Raw genomic sequence first — 22,634 nt, forward strand, 5'->3', positions numbered from 1 at the left:
TGTGGTGACAATGAGAAGCCGAGCGTTGCGATGTGGAGAAAGACATTTTGGGGGGAAAGGGCTGAAGGGCGAGGGACGCAGTATGGGAAGGGGGGGAGCAAAGTGGAAAGTGAGTTTTGGAGAGGGGGGATACAGGCAATCTTCCACTCGAGGATGATTGTGAATGAGATTTAAAAAGTGGTCGTGTTGTGGCGTGGAGGGAGGTGGGGAAAACACTTGTGATGGAAAAGCGGGGGAGAGCTGGGATAGCATGGGTGTGTGTGTGTGTGACTGAGAATGAAGAGTGAGAGCAGGGAATAAAGAGCTAACTCCCCCTGCAACACAACACTGTCACTCGGGAAGGGGGCTGCTCTGAGAGGCTTGGTGTCGGGAGCTATGGGAGGCTGGTGAGCCAGGAGCTACTCAGACACCACTGGCGGGAGAGAGGAGGCTTGGAGCAAGGCTAAAAGGTGTGCAGTGCGGGGAGTTGCGGAAAGAGGGCCCAAGAGCCCACGCCACGCGCGGGAGTGGGGCTGAGCCGGGGAGCAACGCTGGGCTGGGCTGGCCAGGTGCTCCCCGGCAGCAGCGTGCTTGGACTGAGCGGCACCCGGCACACTGGCTGAGTGAGCTGCTGCTGCTGCCAGGCTTTGACAGCTTGGCGGAGCAGAGTGAGCGGAGCTTTATGGTAATTGCGGTTCTCCACTGGTGAAGTAGATGGTGCAGTAGGACTGCATGGACTCCTGTGTTAATCAACTCACCACGCTGGCCAAACAGGAAATGAAATTCAAAAGTTCCTGAGGCTTTTCCTGTCTACCTGGCCTGTGTATGTGAGTTGAGAGTGCTGTCCAGAGCAGTCACAATGGAGCACTCTGGGATAGCTCCTGGAGGCCAATACTGTCAAATTGCGTCCAGACTACCCCAAATTCGACCCAGTGAGGTTGATTTTAGCACTAAACCCCTCGCCGAGGAGGAGTGCAGAAATCGATTTTAAGAGCCCTTTAAGTCGACAAAACAGGGTTGGTCGTGTGGACAGGTGTAGGGTTAAATTGACCTACTGCTGCTAAATTCAACCTAAACTCGTAGTGTAAACCAGGGCCAAGTATTATTATTTTATACACTACAGTTGGTTAATAATATAGTAAAAGCACTCTGAATGGTTAACAACTTAGATTGGTTAATAATTAAATCACACTGTTTTAATATCACATGCTGCAAAGAGCCTCAGGAGACACACTACAAAGCCACTTGTGGCTCACGAGCCTCTGTCTGAGTATCACTGATGTAGACTGTAAGCCTTGGGGGTCAGGGACTGTCTTTTTGGTCTGCATTTGCAAAGGGCCTAACATTCAGGGATCCTGGTCTACGACTAAGGCTCCTAGGGCTAGAGTAAAACCAATAATGAATAATTTGAAAGTGGAAATAAGGGCAATTCTTCCCATCTCCACCTCTTGTGCAAATTCTGTTCCTTGTCTCTAAATAGCCTATTACTTCCTAGCTACAGAATATATTTTTCCAAGTCTCTGCTATTTTTCATTGTCTTACAGTGCACTGTTTGCTTTGGCCCCTTGCCCTTGGACTTTTCTTTGGCTTCCTCCCTAGGGACCCTGCACAATAGTGCTGTTGGGGTAGCACTCCATTTTGGGTGCAGCAAACCCCACATGCTGTGGCCCTAGGCTTCCTATATACCATGGGCCTGTGCTTCCTCCTAAGAGGCCCCAGGGTGCCATATGGTTATTTAGTGCCCCTGCGCCATAGTTTTCTCTGGAGCCTCTCTCTGAGGTAACTGTCTCCCCCCCACCAACTTTACCCACCCACACACTTCATGGCTTTCCATCCCTATGCTCTAATGCCCCTAATATTTTGGTGCTGTGCGTCCAAGTACTTATGCTGCAACCCACTTTATTGTGCTGCTGTGTCCCCTCCGCCCCGTGCCTGGTCCTTGGGGCTCCCCTCCCCCCGTCACGGTGCCCTGCCCGGTCCCTGCCCTAGGGGCTCCCCTCCCCCTGTCACGGTGCCCTGCCCGGTCCCTGCCCTAGGGGCTCCCCTCCCCCCGTCACGATGCCCTGCCCGGTCCCCGCCCTAGGGGCTCCCCTCCCCCTGTCACGGTGCCCTGCCCGGTCCCTGCCCTAGGGGCTCCCCTCCCCCCGTCACGGTGCCCTGCCCGGTCCCCGCCCTAGGGGCTCCCCTCCCCCCGTCACGGTGCCCTGCCCGGTCCCTGCCCTAGGGGCTCCCCTCCCCCCGTCACGGTGCTGTCCGCCCGCGTAACCTATTGTCCTTGAGGCTCGGGCAGAGCTAGAAGCTTCTAGACCTGGCCAGCAGCCCAAGCCAGGCCTTGTGTTGAAAGCGGTTGCCAGGGTAGCAGCCCCGCCACGACACCCTCCCACTCCGTTCCCCCACCCTATTGGGAGGCAGCCAAGGCCAGTGGCAGCCAATGGGAAGCGAGCGGCGCCTCACGTGAGCTTGGTGGGCGGAGGGAGAGGCGAGCCGCGGGGAGCCGGCGGGCTTCCCTCCCGCGCTGGGGCTGCAGCTGCGGTGCCACAGCCCGTCGGGAGGGAGGCCGGCCGAGGAGCGGAGTCGCAGCCATGTTCGGGGCTGGGGGGCTGAGGGAGCTCTTCGAAGAAGACCCCTTTTTCCGGTGAGTGCTCGGCGGGGCGAGGCACCTGGCGGGGGCAGCTCCCAGCCTGCGGGGCGCTCGGAGACCGGCTGCGCCACCCGCCCGAGGCTGCACCGGCCGGCCTGATGCGTGCGGCTGTCTGCCTCGCCTGGCTCATCCTCGCACCCGGAGCGGCTTGGAGCCGGCTCCTCCGGTCCGTCCCCTCGGTCTCCTTCCCCGGGGTGTGTGTGGGAGCCAGGCGCTGGCGGCGGCCCAGCCGTGTTCGCGCTTCAGCCCTTGCCGGGCAGGTGGGCGGGGTGGCCGTGAGTGTGATGCGCGCTGAGGAGACATGAAAGGGAGGGGGGGGTCCGAATTAGAACCGGGATCTTCGACCCCCCTGAAGTACTAACCAGAGAAACAGTTGAAAGCAGAAGATGGTGAAGGCGCATGGCTGTGAGCGTCCTGCTCTGCGCTTTTCAGCTGGGGAGGAAACCTGACCGAGCCACTTAGGGAAGACTTTGGGTCAGGGACTTAGGCTGCAGCTCTGTCCACAGCGCCTCCATTGCTAGCAGAAGGGGGGAGTGGGCTGGTATTTTTATCGTTGTGTTCTTGAGATCTGCCGGTGGTGGATGGTCAGGCCAGTACATGCAAAGCATATGAAGTACTGGAGTTCATAGTTGCAGAACTGTCCTCCAGATAGCAAAGTGTGGCATCTTTGTGTCTGTGTTTAATGCCTTTACCTGTGTGTGTGTGTGTGTGTTAGATATAGATAGATTTCTTGGTTTACAGTATGTTCCAGCAAACACGGGGTTAATACATCTCTTATTTTAATCTCAAGGAAATGACAGGTAAGGAAAACATGAATTGATTTCCAGAACCATCATACTGGTGCTCTTCTTCTCATCTCCCTTCTTCTCCCACTTTCCCCACTCGAGGCTACCCTACGAAGAAGTCAGTGTTGTGTGATGGGTATTATCACATCCTAGTTGGTGAAATGTCATATCAGAGGTAAATGCCAGTCATCATACTCTCACGCTATTGCACATATCATTTGTATATTGCAGTCCTATTGGCTAAAATGCCCATATCTTATATTTAAAAAAAAGATTTAATCCATATTTTTATGATTTCTTAACTGCTGAAAATGTGGGTTGCCTGATGCTTCAGTTGATCCAGTGGGATTGTAAAGATAACAGACTACAAAAAGTGATTTATGATTATACAACGTCAATATTATGCAGAGCCCTAATAGACTATGCGGAGCACAGGTATTATGAAAACTCTACTAGGTTTTTTTCTTATGTAGTCTACCTAAAGAAACTTTTAAATTAAGGATCACAGTCTGAGAAGATTGTGCATCAATAAGAACATAAGAATGGGCATACTGGGTCAGACCAGTGATCCATCTAGCCTAGTATCCTGTCTTCTGACAGTGGGTGCTGATGCCAAATGCTTCAGCGGGAGTGAACAGAACTGGGCAGTTTTATCAGGTGAGCCCTCCCCGGTTCTAGCAGTCAGAGGTTAGGGACACTCAAAGCGTTGGGTTCCATCCCTGATCATCTTGGCTAATACCTATTGATGGGTGTATCCTCCATGAACTTATCTGATTCTTTTTTGAACCCATTTGTACTTTTAGCCTCCACAGCATCCTCTGGTAATGAGTTCCACAAGTTGACTGTGTATAGAAGTTCTTCCTTTTGTTTTAAACCTGCTCCCTATTAATTTCATTGGGTGACCCTTGGTTTGTGTATTATGTGGAGGGATAAATAACACTTCCTTATTCACTTTCTCCCCATCGTTCATGATTTTATAGACCTCTATCATAGCTGCCTTTAGTTGTCTCTTTTCCAAGCTGAATAGTCCCAGTCTTTTTAGTTTCTTCCAAAGGGGAACTGTTTCATACCTCCAATCATTTTTGTTGCCCTTCTCTGTATTTTTTCCAGTTGTAATATATCTTTTTTGAAATGGGGTGACCCAGAACTGCACACAGTATTTGAGGTGTGGGCATACCATGCATTTTATATAGTGGCATTATGATATTTTCTGTCTTACTCCCTTTCCTAATGAATTTTGGATGCTTCTGCACATTGAGCAGAGGTTTTCAGAGAGCTATCCACAATGACTCTTAAGTTTTGTCTGTGTAGTTGGGAGTATGTCTTCCAAAGTGCATTACTTTGCATTTATCAAGATTGAATTTCATCTGCCTTTTTCTTGCCCAGTCAGCAAGTTTTGTGAGATCCCTTTGTAACTCTTGGCACTCTGCTGTGGACTCAACTAAAGCAAAAAAAAAAAAAGAACTTTTGAAGTATGAGAGATGCCAAAACAATCCAAATCACATCATTCTATGTAATTTCTCTCATTCCCTTCTTCCCCCACTCCTTTTATGTCTCTAATCTAGATTATAAACTCTAACCTCTATAGAATAGTTACAGTGTCTTCTTAAAAGTAGCAAAGAGTCCTGTGGCACCTTATAGACTAACAGACGTATTGGAGCATGAGCTTTCGTGGGTGAATACTGACGGGTATTCACCCACGAAAGGTCATGCTCCAATACGTCTGTTAGTCTATAAGGTGCCACAGGACTCTTTGCTACTTTTACAGATCCAGACTAACACGGCTACCGCTCTGATACTTAATGTCTTCTTACAAATCTAAAGCACACACCCATCAACGGTGCTGTAGAATATCGGAAAGAAGAATTTGGCCCTACATCATCACTAATTAGGAACAGATTATTCATTATTGCATTTATTGACACTTGTAAGGATTAAATTATCAATAAAAATCTTTAGTAAAGCTGGTCAGGGTGATTTTTTATTATTATTTTTATCTGAAACTGACTGTTCTTGAGAAAAGGTTGATCTTGACCTATTTCTCAGTTTGTTGGGAATTTATTTTTCAAGAATTCTTCAATGTCCATGTTCCATTTGATATTTCTGAGATAAAAATTTCTGGGTTTTTTGTTCCAAACAAATTTTTATTTTAAAATTTAAACTAATTATAGTAAAATAAAAAGGATCAAAAATCAAAACATTTTGAAAATGTTAAAACATTTCAATTGTCCTGACTAAATTATTTATTTAAATTTCCCACCCAGATTGTCGGTTCACAAATATTTTGGAGATTGACTTTTTATCTGGGTTGAGGGCAGGAAATTTTTTCAAAATCTCTAAAAATGTCCCAGGATGTGACTACCATTTTCCACCCAGCTGTAATAATGTTTTTATAACATGATTCCATACTGGGGGTTGCCGAGTGGGAGAAAAGAAAATACATGAACTTTATGAATCAGAACAACCACTAGCCTCTATATACGGCCCAGTAGCTCCCCCTTAAAAAGTCCTCCCATACAGAAAAATCCAAACATTGCTGCTACCTTTGAAGCTTCCAGTCGCAAGTTCGTGCTGCCCCAGTACTTGTCAAGGTTACTCCTTGCCCTAGTGTGTGTGTATATATATATATTTTTTCTGAAATATTTTTTGTTCTAGTTATACATGACACTATAAGCTATATTTTGAACGTCAATCATATCAGCTGTCTCAGTTCTCTGCTTCAGTACTTGCCTACTACATGGAAGTACCTTTACTTCAAAAGTAAGCAGCCAAGGCAGGAACCTTTAACATCTCTGGATTTCCCCATCATTAGGGCCCTACTAAATTCATGGTCCATTTTGGTCAATTTCATGGTCATAGGATTTTTTAAATCCTAAATGTCATAGTTTCCGATACTTAAATCTGAACTTTCACTGTGTTGTAATTGTGGGGGTCCCAACCCAAAAGAAAGTCATGCATAGTGGGGTCGCAAGGCTATTTATTTGGGGGGGGGTGTCACGATATTGTCATCCTTACTTCTGTACTGCTGCTGGCTGCGGCACTGCCTTCACTGTCTGGCCACCTAGCTCTGAAGGCAGCAGCGCAGAGGTAAGGGTGACATGGTATGGTATTGTCAACCTTCTGCGTTGCTGCTGGCAGCGGTGCAGAAGTAAGGTTAATACTACACCGTGCCACCGTCACTTCTGTGCTGCTGCTGTTGGTGGCTCTGGCTTCAGAGCTGGGCTCCCAGTCAGTAGCTGCTCTCGGCCACCCAGCTCTGAAGGCAGCGCCACCACCAGCAGCAGTACACAAATATGAGTAGCAATATAATACAACAGCCAGATTTCACAGGGGAGATCAGCTTTCATGGTCTATGACATGTTTTTTATGGCTGTGAATTTGGTAGGGTCTTACCCATTATGCTAGAAAGGGAGTTTATTTTAGACATTTGGCAAGCCATGCTCCTGCTAAAAAATGAAGATGCCTGTGCGAATTGGAAGTTATACTACAGTTTGAATATGTAAGTATACTATAACCGAAAAGCCACTGCTGCTCACATATCTCCTATATAAAACAGGAGTTGGTTGGCTGAAGGGCTGACATACAAGGTGGAAACTAGTCAAAACAAGCATTATTTATAAGAAGTAATCTCTAACCTCAGACAACACAGGTTAGCATTCTATTTGTTTCTCCTGAACTGCGAGACAGGGTTGCACATGAGGAGATAGCCAGTGTTACCTTTGGCAAATGTATCTGCAGCAGGAGTTCAGAGAAACTACAGTGGATTAGAGCAAAGAAGAAACTGAGCAACATCATAACATAAGAACGGCCGTACCGGGTCAGACCAAAGGTCCATCTAGCCCTGTATCTGTCTACCGACAGTGGCCAATACCAGGTGCCCCCGGGGGAGTGAACCTAACAGGCAATGATCAAGTGATCTCTCTCCTGCCATCCATCTCCATCCTCTGACAAACAAAGGCTAGGGACACCATTCCTTACCCATCCTGGCTAATAGCCATTTATGGACTTAACCACCATGAACTTATCCAGTTCTCTTTTAAATGCTGTTATAGTCCTAGCCTTCACAATCTCCTCAGGTAAGGAGTTCCACAAGTTGACTGTGCGCTGCGTGAAGAAGAACTTCTTTTTATTTGTTTTAAACCTGCTGCCTATTAATTTCATTTGGTGACCCCTAGTTCTTGTATTATGGGAATAAGTAAATAACTTTTCCTTATCCACTTTCTCCACATCACTCATGATTTTATAGACCTCTATCATATCCCCCCTTAGTCTCCTCTTTTCCAAGCTGAAGAGTCCTAGCCTCTTTAATCTTTCCTCATATGGGACCCTCTCCAAATCCCTAATCATTTTAGTTGCCCTTAGTTTAGTTACCCCAAATCATTTTAGTTGCCCTTTTCTGAACCTTTTCTAGTGCCAGTATAGCAACCACTATCCATTCTTCCAAAACAGACAAGAAGCTATAACCAGTGGAGCTATTTCTCTTCCGTACGTATCACTGTGAAATTACCTCACGGGTGATCTGTGCAAGATGAGTTGACATAACAGTGCTAACAGTACCTTGAGGGAAGTGTTTATTGCACAGAAGAGGTTGTTAGGGGAAGGACTGTTCAAGGATTAACATGGTTTACAAACAATTTTGACTGAGTACAGAGTTCATTAGACAAAACTGGCTGTGGGTAAAACCAAAACAAACATTAAACTCTGTACTGCACTAATAAATGCTGTTCAACATATTAATAAATGATCTGGAAAAAGGGATGAACAGTGAGATGGAAAAGTTACAAGCCATACTAAATTACTCAAGTTAGTTAATTCTGAAGTAGACCAGGAAGAGTTATATAGGGATCTCACAAAACTAGGTGACTGGGCAAAAAAATGGCAGATGAAATTCAATCTTAATAAATGCAAAGTAATGCACGGTGGAAAATATAATCCCAACAATACAGACAAAATAATGGGATTTAAATTAGCTATTACCACACAAGATGGATCTTGGAGTCATTTTGGATAGTTCTCTGAGAACATCTACTCACAGTGCAGCAGCAGTGTTTTAAAAAAAAAAAAAAAAAAAAAAAGCTAACAAAGTTAGCAACCATTAGGAAAAGGCTAGATAATAAGACAGAAAATATCATAATGCCACTATATAAATCCATGGTTTGCCACGCCTTGAATACTACGTGCAGTTTTGGTCACTCCATCTGAAAAAAATAAACATAGAATTGGGAAAAGTACAGAGAAGGGCAACAAAAATGATTAGGGGTATGGAACAGCTTCCATATGAAGAGAGATTAAAAAGACTGGGACTGTTCATCTTAAAAAAGAGATGAATAAGTGGAGTATGCTAGCATAGAATACGCTACTGTAAAATCATGAGTGGTGTGGAGAAAGTGAATAAAAATGTTATTTACCCTTTCACATAACACATGAAACGGGGGTCACACAATGAAATTAATAGGCAGCAGGCTTAAAACAAACATAAGGAAGTTGTTCACACAATGCACAGTCAGCCTTTGAAACTCAATGCCAGGGGATATTGTGAAGGCCAAAAGAATAGCTGGTTTCAAAAAAGAATTAGATGAGCCATTGATGGACCTGTCTGCCATGAACTTTTACCCAAGATGGTCAAGGATGCAACCCAGTGCTCTGGGTGTCGTAAACTCTGTCTGCTAGAATCTGGGACTGGATGACAGAAGATGGATCACTTGATAAATTGTCCTGTTCTGTTCACTCTCTCTGAAGTATTTGTCATTGTCCACTGACAGGATACTGGGCTAGATGAACCATTGATCTAGCCCACTATGGCCATTCTTATGTTGCATGTGCACACCTGAGAGCATGCTCTGGGCCTTATCTCAAGAAGAATATTCTTACCTGTGGGGTTAACTTTCTGTAGTCCTCAGGCTATCCTACATTTATACTTGATTGGTACCATTGACCTCTAGAAACTCATACAATATTGTGGCAACTAGATGTGCAAGATTTTACAGGAACTGCAAAATTTCCCTTAACAAGGATTCCCACATGAAAGCCCCAATTGTTGGTAATTGTCCCATTTAGAAACTGTTTTCATTTATATATGAAAGGAAAGATGAAAAATGTAACGTATAGTTTATTGTAGGTCACATGTTTAAAGGATAGTGGAAACACCATCATACTTTCAACTGTCATAATTCCTCCTTTTTTCTGGCTCCAGTGCTGCTCTAGCAGATGGGGGATTGTTTGCAAGGGAAAAAAAGTGTGCATGTGTGTGTGTGTGTAAGAGAGCATGTGAGAGTGAGAGATTGACTGCTGGAACAGTTCTTGCAGAGCTGCTTTACATACAGCTATGGGGATCAGCTTACTTCTTCAGCCAATGACTAGATTAACTGCCAAATTAGTATAATAAAGGCTTCCACTGCCTCACAAGGAGAGATTTTTGACTGATGAACTGGAAATAGTGTCTGGGTTAAGAGTAATATTATAAATGTCTCCGTCTCTAGACAGCTGTCCCTGGGAAGCACTAGTTGATCTTGGCCAAAATGCTTCCAGGACCTAGATGAATTTCCTTCTGAATAGCTCAGGCAAGTGCAGAAGCTAGATCTCTTCTGTTGTTTTTAACTTGCCAATGTGTTATATCATTCCAGATGTTATCTTCAGTGCGACTTTCTGCTGCTTCTGACTTCATTACAAATCAGAACTAACATAATTTTATTTTAAAATAGTGAATTAATTAAATTATTTAATTCCAAATAACGAGGAGTCCTTGTGGCACCTTAGAGACTAACACATTTATTTGGGCATAAGCTTTCGTGGGCTAGAACCCACGAAAGCTTATGCCCAAATAAATTTGTTAGTCTCTAAGGTGCCACAGGGACTCCTTGTTGTTTTTGCTGATACAGACTAGCACGGCCATGGCCGGCTTTAGGTCAGTTCCCCCGATTCCCCAGCATCGGGCCCTGCACCTAAGAGGCCCCGCACCTTAGGTGCCTTTTTAATTTTTTTTACTCACCAGGTCTGCTCTGGGTCTTTGGCATTTTGGGGGTGAGGGAGTGTCCGCTCTGGGTCTTCGGCAGCATTTCGGCGGCGGGGGGTCCTTCGGTGCCACGGAAGACCTGGAGCGGACTCCCTGCTGCCGAAGTGCCACTGAAGCCCCAACCGCTGCCGGGTATTTGAATTGGTCCCTGCAGTTCATAAAGCCAGCTCTGAACATGGCTACCACTCTGAAACTTAAAATCCACCCTAAAAGATCACATTTGGAATTATTTAAATCAAATTGATTTAAATCACTAGTCAGGAAGACTTGATTTAATCATGGATTTCTACATAAAAGTGCATTCTTCACAACTCAGATAGATGTAGGTTTCATTTTTAGAAGCAATTTGCCTGTGACATCTGCTCTGTTGTGTGGACTGTGTCCTGCTCTTAATGACTAACCATGTTAATGAAGTGTGGGTTCTCAGTCATACAGAAAGACGAGTTTGTTGCATAAACAAACCAGGCAATTTTTTCATCAATTACCTCTTTTTTGTAATCTGCTGATTCTTATCACAAACTTATCTGTGGTTGTTTCTGGATGATGGAAATTTTTTTTTTCCTTTTTGCTACAGATAATATACTGTGGCTATGTGACATACATGATGTGACTGAAACACTATGGCAGATATCTCTAAAACTGTAGAAAATAATGGTGATCTTGAAGGTGGATAGTCTTCAGAATCCTGTATGTTGAAGATGGATTCTCCTAAATAAAATAAGTCAGTGCAGTTATTTAATTACCATACTGCTCATTTAGTATTACTCATTGCATTCACTAACACTCAGTACTACTTTAAAGGTGAAATTGTAAAAGGACGATCTGCCTATTTCAGCTATTTATTTTTTATCACAATTGCATCTAAAATGATAGTACCATAGAGTAAAGTAATAACTATATTTTTTTGCTCAAACATGAGAATTCAAGAATATTCCAGAAGGAAGACAGGCAGTCCTTAAGAAAGAAGTGTGAAAGAAAAATGTTTACCAACCTGAAGATCCTGCATGTTCAGACGTGTTCCTTTCATATTCTTCAACGCAGCTTTCTCCTGAGAAGGAACACTTCTCATGATGATGTTTCATTCGGACAACCAGGCCTTGCATTTCTTTGTTGCACTGTTTGCATTTTACACGTATGCCTGTCTTACCCATAGGTAGAGGAACTTGGTTAAAATATTCCCAAACTGGGTCTCTTTTACAGCCTGCTGCCTTTATAGGTTTTTCCTTCTAGTGAGAGAATGGTATGGTAGATCTCAAATCAATGAAGGCTACGCTCAGAAAGACCTCAAGACTTCTGGAATATGCTGCTCAAACAGTTTCGCTTTTGTTTCTACTGCCTGTCCCTCCCCTCTCACATTTATCTCCAGACTTCTTCTCCTTGTCCAGATCTATTCTGCCCCCAACAATCTTCTATTCACTGAACTTTTTTGAAATTTTGCACTTTTAGAGAGAGGTAAGGGATCGATTGACTCTGTGTACATAAATTTGCAGAGGGACAATAGGGTTGAGGTCTGTTATTTCTCACCACTATATATTATTTATTTTAAAACATTTTTGCTGTTAACAAGCATGTTATCTCTGGAGACACAAATCCACAGTTTGATAACTGCAAAACTAAGCATCTCTGATGGTATTTTCTAGACTGAACACTGAGTCCCATTGGGTAGATAGAAAGATTAACCTAAATAATCTATACAGAAGCCCCTGGAACCCCATAAAATTGGTTCCCTAATCCATAAACTATTGGAACACATTTACAAAGCTGTTCTTAAACATAACATATTCATGTAATGTTTATCTCATACTATAGAATTAGAATTTATAATCCCTGTTCCATAATGAGATCTCTTTGAGCTATAATGTATCATAATTAAAACTATCTTTACATAAGGTTTTTTCCTGAAAAAGCATTTTATCAAATAAATCCGATTTTTTTATTTTAAAAAAATATTTATTTTTATCCACCCTGTGATCTTCTAAAGTAATAAAAATACGGTTATTCAGTTGAACACACATCTTAGAATAAAATGTATGATTAAAATAAAGAGTAGCAATAATATTTTTGTTACCATTTTCTGAGAACATTGTTGTTTTCAACTGGGAATGAAGAGCACTTGAATTTAGGAACTTCAGACTTTGTCCTGCAAATGCTTACACTTGCAGGTAACGTATCTCAGTGGAGTTACTCACAAGAGTAAAGTCACTTGCTTGCATAAGTGTTTGCAGTATCTGGCTTTTCATTTTTAGTGATTTATATTTTGTCTTGCCGTAGTGATTATGAATTATGCCTGACTGATAGTTTAAAAGACTGGATCCTCCTCTGTCCACAGAGCATACACAATTCAGGTGGTAACAAAGGCTATCTTTCCTACCAACTACAGCAGCTCCTGAGTTGGAGGACCTGCCTGTAGAAGTGAGACAATAGTTCAATCCTCAGAGCCACCGAATCCTTAGCTTCTCTACTGCAGCTGTCACAACAGTTTTGTGATATGAACATTTGTTTGAGGTGAACTGAGACCCGTACAAAATCACTTCACGTAAACCCCTTCACCATCAGATTGAAGAATCTTTTGGTTACTATTGACCTGGATGGAGTATGAACTGTGCCTCAGATGAGAGAGGTTCTATATCCGATTCCTAATCCTCTCAAAGTCTTAATTTGACCTTTACTGGAAATTATCTACCAATTAGATCATAATGCAAATGTAATTACTGCATAATAGTGGAACAACAGATTTGTTTTGCTATCAGAGTTGCCATTGCTTCCATTATAAATTTACTTATAGTGGCTTATAACATTTTTTTAACATGTGAAGAACAGAAGCTTGGTGTGCAAGATCCTTATCTAGTAGTGAAGCTTTAAAAAGAAAAAAAAATTCTTGAGAAAGTCAGTCAGTTTTGTAGCATAGGGGTACAAAACATGCAGGAACTCGTACGTCAACTTTCCTTGCCATTACATCTTCCTCTTTCTCCCCCCGAAACCCGCAAACTCAAACTTGAGCAACAGATGAGTTACAAATATTTAAAAAAGAATTAGCATCTTCTCTCTCCATGATGGGTTGTTAAACTTAAATGGGCTTCTCCATCTCTTACTGTCTGATAATGCCTGACCAGACTGTACCACTGCAAATATTGTATGTCCTGCTAGGACCAACAATGGGCTTGAGTCAAATTTAACAAAACAAAACAAAACCCAAAGCTACACCTCTACCCCGATATAACACGACCCGATACAACACAAATTTGGATATAACGCAGTAAAGCAGCGCTCCGGGGGGGGGGAGGGGGGGGGCTGCGTGCTTCAGCGGATCAAAGCAAGTTCGATATAATGTGATTTCACCTAAAACGCGGTAAGCTTTTTTGGCTCCCAAGGACAGCGTTATATCGGGGTGGAGGTGTAGTATGGTGAGATTGGCTAACTCCTCATCCCTGTAATTATGATTTGAGTTGTGGTCTTCAGAGATGTAACAGTACTCAACTGAACATGTTGTGTCCCCCAAAACACAGAGTTATTAGCTTTCCATTCTTAAAACTACAATACCCACCTGTTGAAGTAAAATAACAGTTTGACAGAGCCAGAAGAATACCTAGAAGTCACCTACTCCAGGACAGGCCCAACAAAGAAAGTAACAGAACTCCACTAGCCGTCACCTTCAGCCCCCAACTAAAACCTCTCCAGCACATCATCAGAGATCTACAACCTATCCTGAAAGATGATCCCTCACTCTCACAGATCTTGGGAGAAAGATCAGTCCTTGCTTACAGACAGCCCCCCCAACCTGAAGCAAATACAAGCAACCACACAACAAAAACACTAACCCAGGAACCTATCCTTGCAACAAAGCATGTTGCCAACTCTGTCCACATATCGATTCAAGTGATACCATCATAGGACCTAATCACATCAGCCACACCATCAGGGGCTCGTTCACCTGCACATCTACCAACGTGAGATATGCCATCGTGCCAGCAATGCCTCTCTGCCATGTACACTGGCGAAACCAGAGAGTCTCTACGCAAAAGAATAAATGGACACAAATCTGACATCAGGAATCATAACATTCAAAAACTAGTAAGAGAACACTTCAGCCTCTCTGGTCACTCAGTAATAGACTTAAAGGCGGCAATTTTGCAACAGAAAAGCTTCAAAAACAGACTCCAATGAGAAACTGCTGAACTAGAATTAATTTGCAAACTAGATACCATTAACCTGGTCTTGAATAGAAACTGGGAGTGGATGGGTCATTACACAAATTGAATCTATTTCCCCATGTTAAGTATCCTCACACCTTGTCAACTCTCTGGAATGGGCCATCTTGATTATCACTACAAAAGTTTTTTTTTCTCTCCTGATAATAGCTCATCTTAATTAATTAGCCTCTAGAGTTGATATGGCAACTTCCATCTTTTCATGTTCTCTGTATGTATATATACCTTCTTACTATATGTTCCATTCTATGCATCTGATGAAATGGGATGTAGCCCACGAAAGCTTATGCTCAAATAAATGTGTTAGTCTCTAAGGTGCCACAAGTACTCCTGTTCTTTTTGCAGATACAGACTAATATGGCTGCTACTCTGAAACCTGTCTTGTTGGTTATTAGCGAACCTGAAATTTTTGTATACTCTATACATAGGATTGCACCAGCAGCTCCCCTTTAGCCACATCACAAAACAAGATCCTGTGCATAAATTACTGGACCTGGGAGTTGGGAGATCTGTTTTATTTGTGGGTCTGCCACTGACTCATTGTGTGGCCTTTGACAAAACACTTAATCTCTTTGTGTCTGCTTCCTAGACAATACCTATGCCCACATTTTACAATCTCATCATTGTAAAGCATTTTGAGATCCTTAGATGAAGAGTGCTTTAAATGCTATGTATGAAATATTTCAGATTCTTAGAATGCATTACTGTTATATGCACATGCTCTTGCAGAAATATTGGAGGAATGTTGTTAAGAATAAAAAATCATTCAACATTTCCCACAAGATGGCCAAAAAGTAAGACCTCAGTTTTTTTCATGTTTCTTTGACTTGCTTCATTTATAAGTATAGAGGTAATACCTTTACCAATTGCCAAATATCAGTAGTTTTGTTTTTTAAAAACAAGCCTTTTGTTGTACCATGTTTAATTACTGCATTTTTCATGACCTGTTTTCTCCTGAAAGTTATATCCCCACGGGATGAAATGTAATGCAACTTGCTAGACAAACTGTACTTGGAAAACTGCTATAAGTCCTGTACGTTCTTGGGCATGGCACACTGAGCATATTTCATTTGGTGCTTAATAGGGAATGAGACCTGTCTTTTGTGTGGGAAAGAGAAGATGGATAAAGCCTTCAGACAGAAAAACTATGTGTTAAATTATTTAAGAAATGGTATATGAATTTTGTATTTTGGTATCTAAACATATTTAAAGTCTGTGGAGTAGGAGGAGGCTTTATGGAAGTGTATGTATGCAATTATAAATTGTGGTGGCACTCCTATGCTTTATGGTTTTGAGAACAGTGGTTGTACAGGTGAAAACTTGCTTGTGCTTGTATTTCTCACACTGTGAGTAAGGCATTTATCTGTGAATAACTGCCAAGACACTTTGATGCCTTATAGTTGCTTATCATGTTTGGACTGAAGCTAGAACTAGGAATCATGTATGTAGGGTGAGTTAAGGACTGCTCTTAACAATAAAAAAACTACTTCTAGACGTGGAATTGTTTGTCTGCACTGACATGGATGTAAAGTACATGCATAGCTTAAAGAGACACTGGTTAAAAATCATGCTTTTAAATAAATGTCTTCACCCAATATTACAAATATAACTCTAGATTTTTTAAGACAAGTCTTATTTAGCCAGTTTTAAAAACAAACAAACTTCCGTACACCATGGGGCCTAGTGAGAGAGAGAGGTATGGAGGAAGGAGAAAAGTCAAGGGTGGCAACATAGCTATAAGCCAGGGATGTAGTATTTAATGGAGAGTGTAAGGAAAGAAATTAATCTTTAGTGAGTATAAGGAGATGATTGGATGTTGGAGACGACATGCCTGTGAGGCTAGGAGGGTGATTTGGGACTCATTCACATAGAGGCAGTTAGCATCATGGGAGGAGTTAAGGTTTCCTAGAGCCAAGAAGAGGGACTGTGGACAGAAGCCTGGTGGACACACATGAAAAGGATGAGGGGAAGGAGGACAAGAAGCTATTGAAGAGGGGAAGGATTAAGAATTATCCTTTGAATTACGCTAAAAGGAGAGATGCCGCTACCTTGTTCAGGTTGGCTTCAGTGTAGTAGAGAAGGTAGTAAATGGGGTGGACGGGATCTGGAGGAGGTTAAAAGAAAGAGTTTACTGTTGTTCAGGAATGTGGAGACACAGATTGGGAGTTTATGGGGAAAAAACAAGATCAGATTGGTGAGGGACCTTGTCAAAGGCTTTCTGGAAATCCAAGTACACTATATCCACCGGATCCCCCTTGTCCACGTTTGTTGACCCCTTCAAAGAACTCTAATAGATTAGTAAGACACGATTTCCCTTTACAGAAACCATGTTGACTATTGCTCAAGAGTTTATGTTTTTCTATGTGTCTGACAATTTTATTCTTTACTATTGTTTCAACTAATTTGCCCGGTACCGACGTTAGACTTACCGGTCTGTAATTGCCGGGATCACCCCTAGAGCCCTTTTTAAATATTGGCGTTACATTAGCTAACTTCCAGTCATTGGGTACCGAAGCCTATTTAAAGGACAGGTTACAAACCTTAGTTAATATTTCCGCAACTTCACATTTGAGTTCTTTCAGAACTCTTGGGTGAATGCCATCTGGTCCCGGTGACTTGTTAATGTTGAGTTTATCAATTAATTCCAAAACCTTCTCTAGTGACACTTCAATCTGTGACAGTTCCTCAGATTTGTCACCTACAAAAGCCAGCTCAGGTTTGGGAATCTCCCTAACATCCTCAGCCGTGAAGTCTGAAGCAAAGAATCCATTTAGTTTCTCCGCAATGACTTTATCGTGTTTAAGCGCTCCTTTTGTATTTTGATCATCAAGGGGCCCCACTGGTTGTTTAGCAGGCTTCCTGCTTCTGATGTACTTAAAAAACATTTTGTTATTACCTTTGGAGTTTTTGGCTAGCCGTTCTTCAAACTCCTCTTTGGCTTTTCTTATTACACTCTTGCACTTAAGTTGGCAGTGTTTGTGCTCCTTTCTATTTGCCTCACTAGGATTTGACTTCCACTTTTTAAAGGAAGTCTTTTTATCTCTCACTGCTTCTTTTACATGGTTGTTAAGCCACGGTGGCTCTTTTTTAGTTCTTTTACTGTTTGTTTTTCTTAATTTGGGGTATACATTGAAGTTGGGCCTCTATTATGGTGTCTTTAAAGAGGGCCCATGCAACTTGCAGGGATTTCACTTTAGTCACTGTATATTTAGTCACAAATATAAAGTTGATGGTATTAAAGCCTGGCAGGCAGGAAAGGTATGAGATTGGGTTGAAAAGAAGATGGATTTGAAGCATGTGAGACCTCACTAAAGGTGATGAAGAAGAGAATGAAATATGGAGAGTTGAGAGCCAGAGGGGTTGATGATGGGAGGATGAGGCAAAAGAGTTATGGGGAATAGAAGAGAGAAATACATGGGGAAATGAACAGCAGGATGGAGGGAATAAGTGGAAATTTCTGCCTCCCTGGGGTTTATTACAATGGAGCTGTCCATTGAAAACAGTTTTTGCTATCTAGGTGATGAAGTGTCTGGAGATCCATGTGTCTAGTGGCTTTAAGTGGAGTTCTGGTTATTGCTCAGCAGGCCTGGCCTATTTCCTAATCATTTTACATAGTTTGGAATTAGTCACGTTAACTTTCTAAAAGAATATTCATGAGTTTTCTTTGTTTCTTCCTCCCACTCCCTAGGGAGCCTTTTGCTGCACAGCATCAATACATGCGTCAAATGATGAGAAGTTTTTCTGATCCTTTTGGACGAGATCCATTTCTCAGTATTACAGAGGGTGGCGAAAGAGCTCGAGGTCAAAGAGGACACCATGATTCTCAGGTTGCGTTGAGGGGAAATCAGAGAGTAAGTCCTTTCATTATCTCGAAGGATTTTTTTCCTTTACCAGTAATTAATTGTTTCAGGTATCTAGCATAACACTTCAATTTTAGACTCTAACCTAGTCTAATGGATGGGACACTGGTCTGGGAACAAGAGATCAAAGTTATATTCCTGGCCTTACGACTGGCCTATGTGACGTTGGTCTAGTTACTTAATCTCTCTGCCTACCCTAAAATGGGGATAATGGTACTTGCCTACCTGTTGTAAAGTGCTTTGTGATCTCTGAATGAAAAGCACTATATAAGAGTTTTACTTAACTCATTTATAGCTGTTTTATGTTAGAACTGGTGATGAAAAAAACACTTGTGCATGGCTAATATTTAAATAGCAGGGGATAAAATTTTCCAGTGGAAGAGTTTTCCCTAAACTTCCCTTTATTTTTATATATGAATTTCCTTTATTTAATAATGTTAAAGGAAAGATTTTTTTAAAGTGGGTATGTAAGTTATGCCGTTAATTTACAAACTCATCTCTTGGGCCTACGTAATTATACACACAAATGTTGTCAAGAATTTATGCATTTAATTACTGGAAGCAATATGAGGTGCATAAATGTTGTTCCAGTTGAAAATCTGCCCCTAAACGTGTATGGCAGATTAAATCAACAAAATTGGATGATTCATAGCTAGCCACTATCAATGTCCTTTAGCTGTCTGAAGCTACTGGCCTGCAAAGCCTCCACAAGCCATCTGCTCTTTGAAGTGGAGAGGCTTCAGTCTGTGGAAGAAGACCTATAATACTGTGGGCCCTAGGTTTTTGGTTTTCCATTTAATTTACTTACCATGTTGTGTTCAGATGATGTTGGCTTTAGAATAGTGAAGGGTCTTGCTTTCTCCATAATTCATTCAGTTTTGTCTGCGCCTAAGTATTGTAATGGCTCATCATTAACCTTGAATTTCCACTTTCATGGGTGTAAGACACATTTGAAACCTAGTCATCTAAAATTGTTGGAATAATGTTAAGCGTTATACAATTTCTTTACTTTGAATTGATGCTTCATATTCTGCATTCAGCCTGATCCTTAAATGTCTTGCCTCCAGTTATATGGCTGTAACAATTAAGGAAGATCAAGTAAATGATATGAAATCTAATAATCCTGGAGACTCTCTGCAAAAGAGAAGAAAATTGGCAACAGTCTGTCTTATATAAAGTACACTTTCAACTGACTGGTCATGCAGTGACAATTATGGCAATGTTTCTGTTGCTAAATCTAATCTGATTTATTGGTTTAGAAAGGATATATGTTTTTAAATAATATGACAAATATATTTTATGTTCAAAGCATTTTGACTTTGTTTTAAATTAGATATGAACTACTGCCATTTAGTTCAAGGATAACACAACTACAGGGGGTTGTGGAACTTTGCCAAAATCAGTCACTGTAATTCAAACTTACATATTTGGAGCTTAATAAACATAGCTGGAACTCAAACTGTCACCTGCAGGTCAAAAGAGTAACTGGCAGATTCTTTCCCCTGTGCTTATAAGCTGAAAGTTAGTTTAAACTATAGATAGAGTTGGACCCACTTGGGGTCTGATTCTGCTTCCATTAAAGTCCATGGGAGGAGTAGGCTCTCAGGCTTCAGTTCAGCAGATGCTTAAATATGGGCTTGACCTTATTTTAAAAAAACAACAAACAAACAAAAAAACAGTGGGATTTCTCACTGTCTAATCTCAACAATTGTGAGGCACAGAGGAACATGAGTTGTGGTTGGGAGGAGCTTAGTGTTTGGGGACGCTGAATTACTTTGAAAGAGCACCAAGAAAAATACATCTGCCTAGTCCTGGTGCGTAAAGTCACCCCAATATCCTTTTAAAAAAATCCTTGTGGCTGCTCTAAAACTTGTGGCCAAGTTGCACAGAAAACTTAGAGCTGGATACTGTGACCTGATCCTGGTTCAGTGTGCTTGTTTGCTCCAATCATAAGTGTTAGAGAAGCAAGAATGAAGAATTCAGATGAAATCGAAATGCATTTGATAGAGGAACATTTCAAAAGCATAAAGTTCAACATTTCAAAGCATAAATATTTAGAAACTACTGTGGATTTTTGGGTGTAGATATTTTTGCTCAAGGGATGGTTCAGTCAGACTTGGTGTTATACCTTGGCTGTTGTATAGGGACATACCAGTGTCTTTATTACAGATTTAAATTATACACTTTGAGAAGAATTAGTTTATTTAAAAGCTTCAAAACTTTTTTGTCTGAGTCCATGCTGGAAAATTATCCGGTCATTAATGAAAGTATAATTCCTACTGTGTTTAAGTAAATTATAGTGCTTAAGTTTCATTTAAAAAAGGAACAAAATGTATGTTGCAACAATCTGGGAGCAATCACATTTGTTGTTTTAAGATTTTAACTGTTCTTCCAGGTTTGTTTGAACACTGTTTTCTAAACAGATCACAAAGCTTGTTTTAACTTTTGTTTTTGGATGGGGAGGGGAGTGGAAGAATACAATGCATTAACACATGCAGTAATACTCTGATTTCTTAAGTTGTCTTCAGTGTGTCTGATTCGAGCTGTAACTTGTCACATTTATGAATTTTTAGTTTCTTTCAATAAACAGTTGGATTTTGGTTACCACAGCTTTAAGTAGAACTGGTTGAGAAAAGTTCAAAAAATTCAGAATTGCTATAGAAAAAACCCCAAAGTGCTGATTTTCTTTTTCCATTTTTTAACCTGCTCTACTACTGAGGAAGCCGCCTTTATGAATGTCCAGTCGTAGTGCAATAAGAGCTTTTTTATGGATTTAAACTATTAGGAAAATATTAAGTGGTTTTACATTTTTATTGTAAAATAAAGGATATTTAATTTCTAATTGACCATGATCAAAAACTAAATTATTGTTTAGATATGAAAGGAAGTCATGACAGTTACTTGTGCATTTTTTCCCAATACTAGCCATCAGCCTTAGCTGCAATGTATATGGCTCCATACAGCATATAATATTCTGCAACCAGATGTTGTATTCCATTTTGAACTTGCATTATTAGAAAGTGTTATACTCATGAGCCACACACATTTTTTTTAGAGAGAGAGAGAGGTGTGTGTGTGTAAATTTAACATCTCATCCTTATTTCCTGGAAATTTAAATTTGTTTTCCTGCATTTCAACTGCTCTCTCATACAGGGATATTCAAGACCAGCTAGTCAGTTTTACAGGCACTGTATCTGACAGTGTTCATAGCTGCATCTATTTATGCATCTGTACAAGAATATATTTATGCACTGTGGATTTATTAGTCTTCAGACTGTTGTGTATGTGATGATAGATATACTTAGAACTTCTTTGCAATGACCTTTGAAACTGCTGACATAGTAGGGTTGATTTGGTTTATCCTGAGGGATCTGAATATTTTAGAGAATATGTGTATATTTCATTTTTAAGTCTACATTAATCTCTTGCATTACATAAAATGAGAGCTTATGAGTAGATCAGCTGTATCACTTACTTCAGTTTTTCTGCCCTAAAATTTATGCCAGCCTTTTGTAATTTAGTTATGTAAATTTGTTTGTTGAGTAGAAACAGATTTGTTGGTTTTAATTATCCTCTCTGTGACTGCCTCTGCTACATATGCAGAATTGAGTGTTTGGGGAAGCAGGGGACATTTGAAATAAACCTTATGTTTTAATTACCTCTAGTATAAACGTTGCTATGGTACACAGATTTCTTATTAAGTACTTTTATTACATTTGTGTAAATATGATTTATTCAGCGTGAGTGCAGTTATCTGCTTTTATTTTGAAATAATTGTACTCCTGTGTCTACAGAAAACTGTTTCATGATATGTTTTAACATATTATAAATCACTGAGGTCCCCTTAAATAACTTTTTTTTTTTAATTTTACCAAAAACATATTATTTCAGTTGCTATATGTGAAAGTGCACTGGATTTCCCTTAACCATGATGCATAATCGGTACAATAACTAAAAAGAACTGGTACTTTTCTTCCAGGCAGAGAGCTGCTCCCTCATGCCCTTTGGCAGTTTTGGTAGCATGGTTAGTATCCTGAGAGAAACAGCCCTTGTAACTTTTGCTAACATGTATGTATTATCTTTCTAACTAAAACAAGAATAAATCATAGCTACATGATGCTTTCTAACTACTGTAGTTGCTTGTTAGAA

The 22,634-nt window shown here is 41.1% G+C and overlaps 1 protein-coding gene across 2 annotated transcripts in view; it reads left to right on the plus strand.

Annotated features, from left to right (window-relative positions):
* Nucleotides 1-2,445: 2,445 nt before the first annotated feature.
* MLF1 (myeloid leukemia factor 1) overlaps nt 2,446-22,634 on the plus strand; it is a 30,060-nt gene continuing 9,871 nt past the window's right edge. Inside the window, exons 1-2 of one of the 2 annotated variants that reach the window (XM_045031601.1) lie at nt 2,446-2,614; nt 18,314-18,476. In XM_045031601.1, coding sequence (XP_044887536.1) covers nt 2,562-2,614; nt 18,314-18,476 — 216 coding nt within the window. In that variant the 5' untranslated portion in view covers nt 2,446-2,561. Of the gene's footprint in view, nt 2,615-3,410; nt 3,421-18,313; nt 18,477-22,634 lie in introns of those variants that run through there. The other variant, XM_045031602.1, reaches the window with a different exon arrangement.

Source organism: Mauremys mutica, chromosome 9 (genome assembly GCF_020497125.1).
Source record: "Mauremys mutica isolate MM-2020 ecotype Southern chromosome 9, ASM2049712v1, whole genome shotgun sequence".
NCBI classification, from domain to species: domain Eukaryota; kingdom Metazoa; phylum Chordata; order Testudines; family Geoemydidae; genus Mauremys; species Mauremys mutica.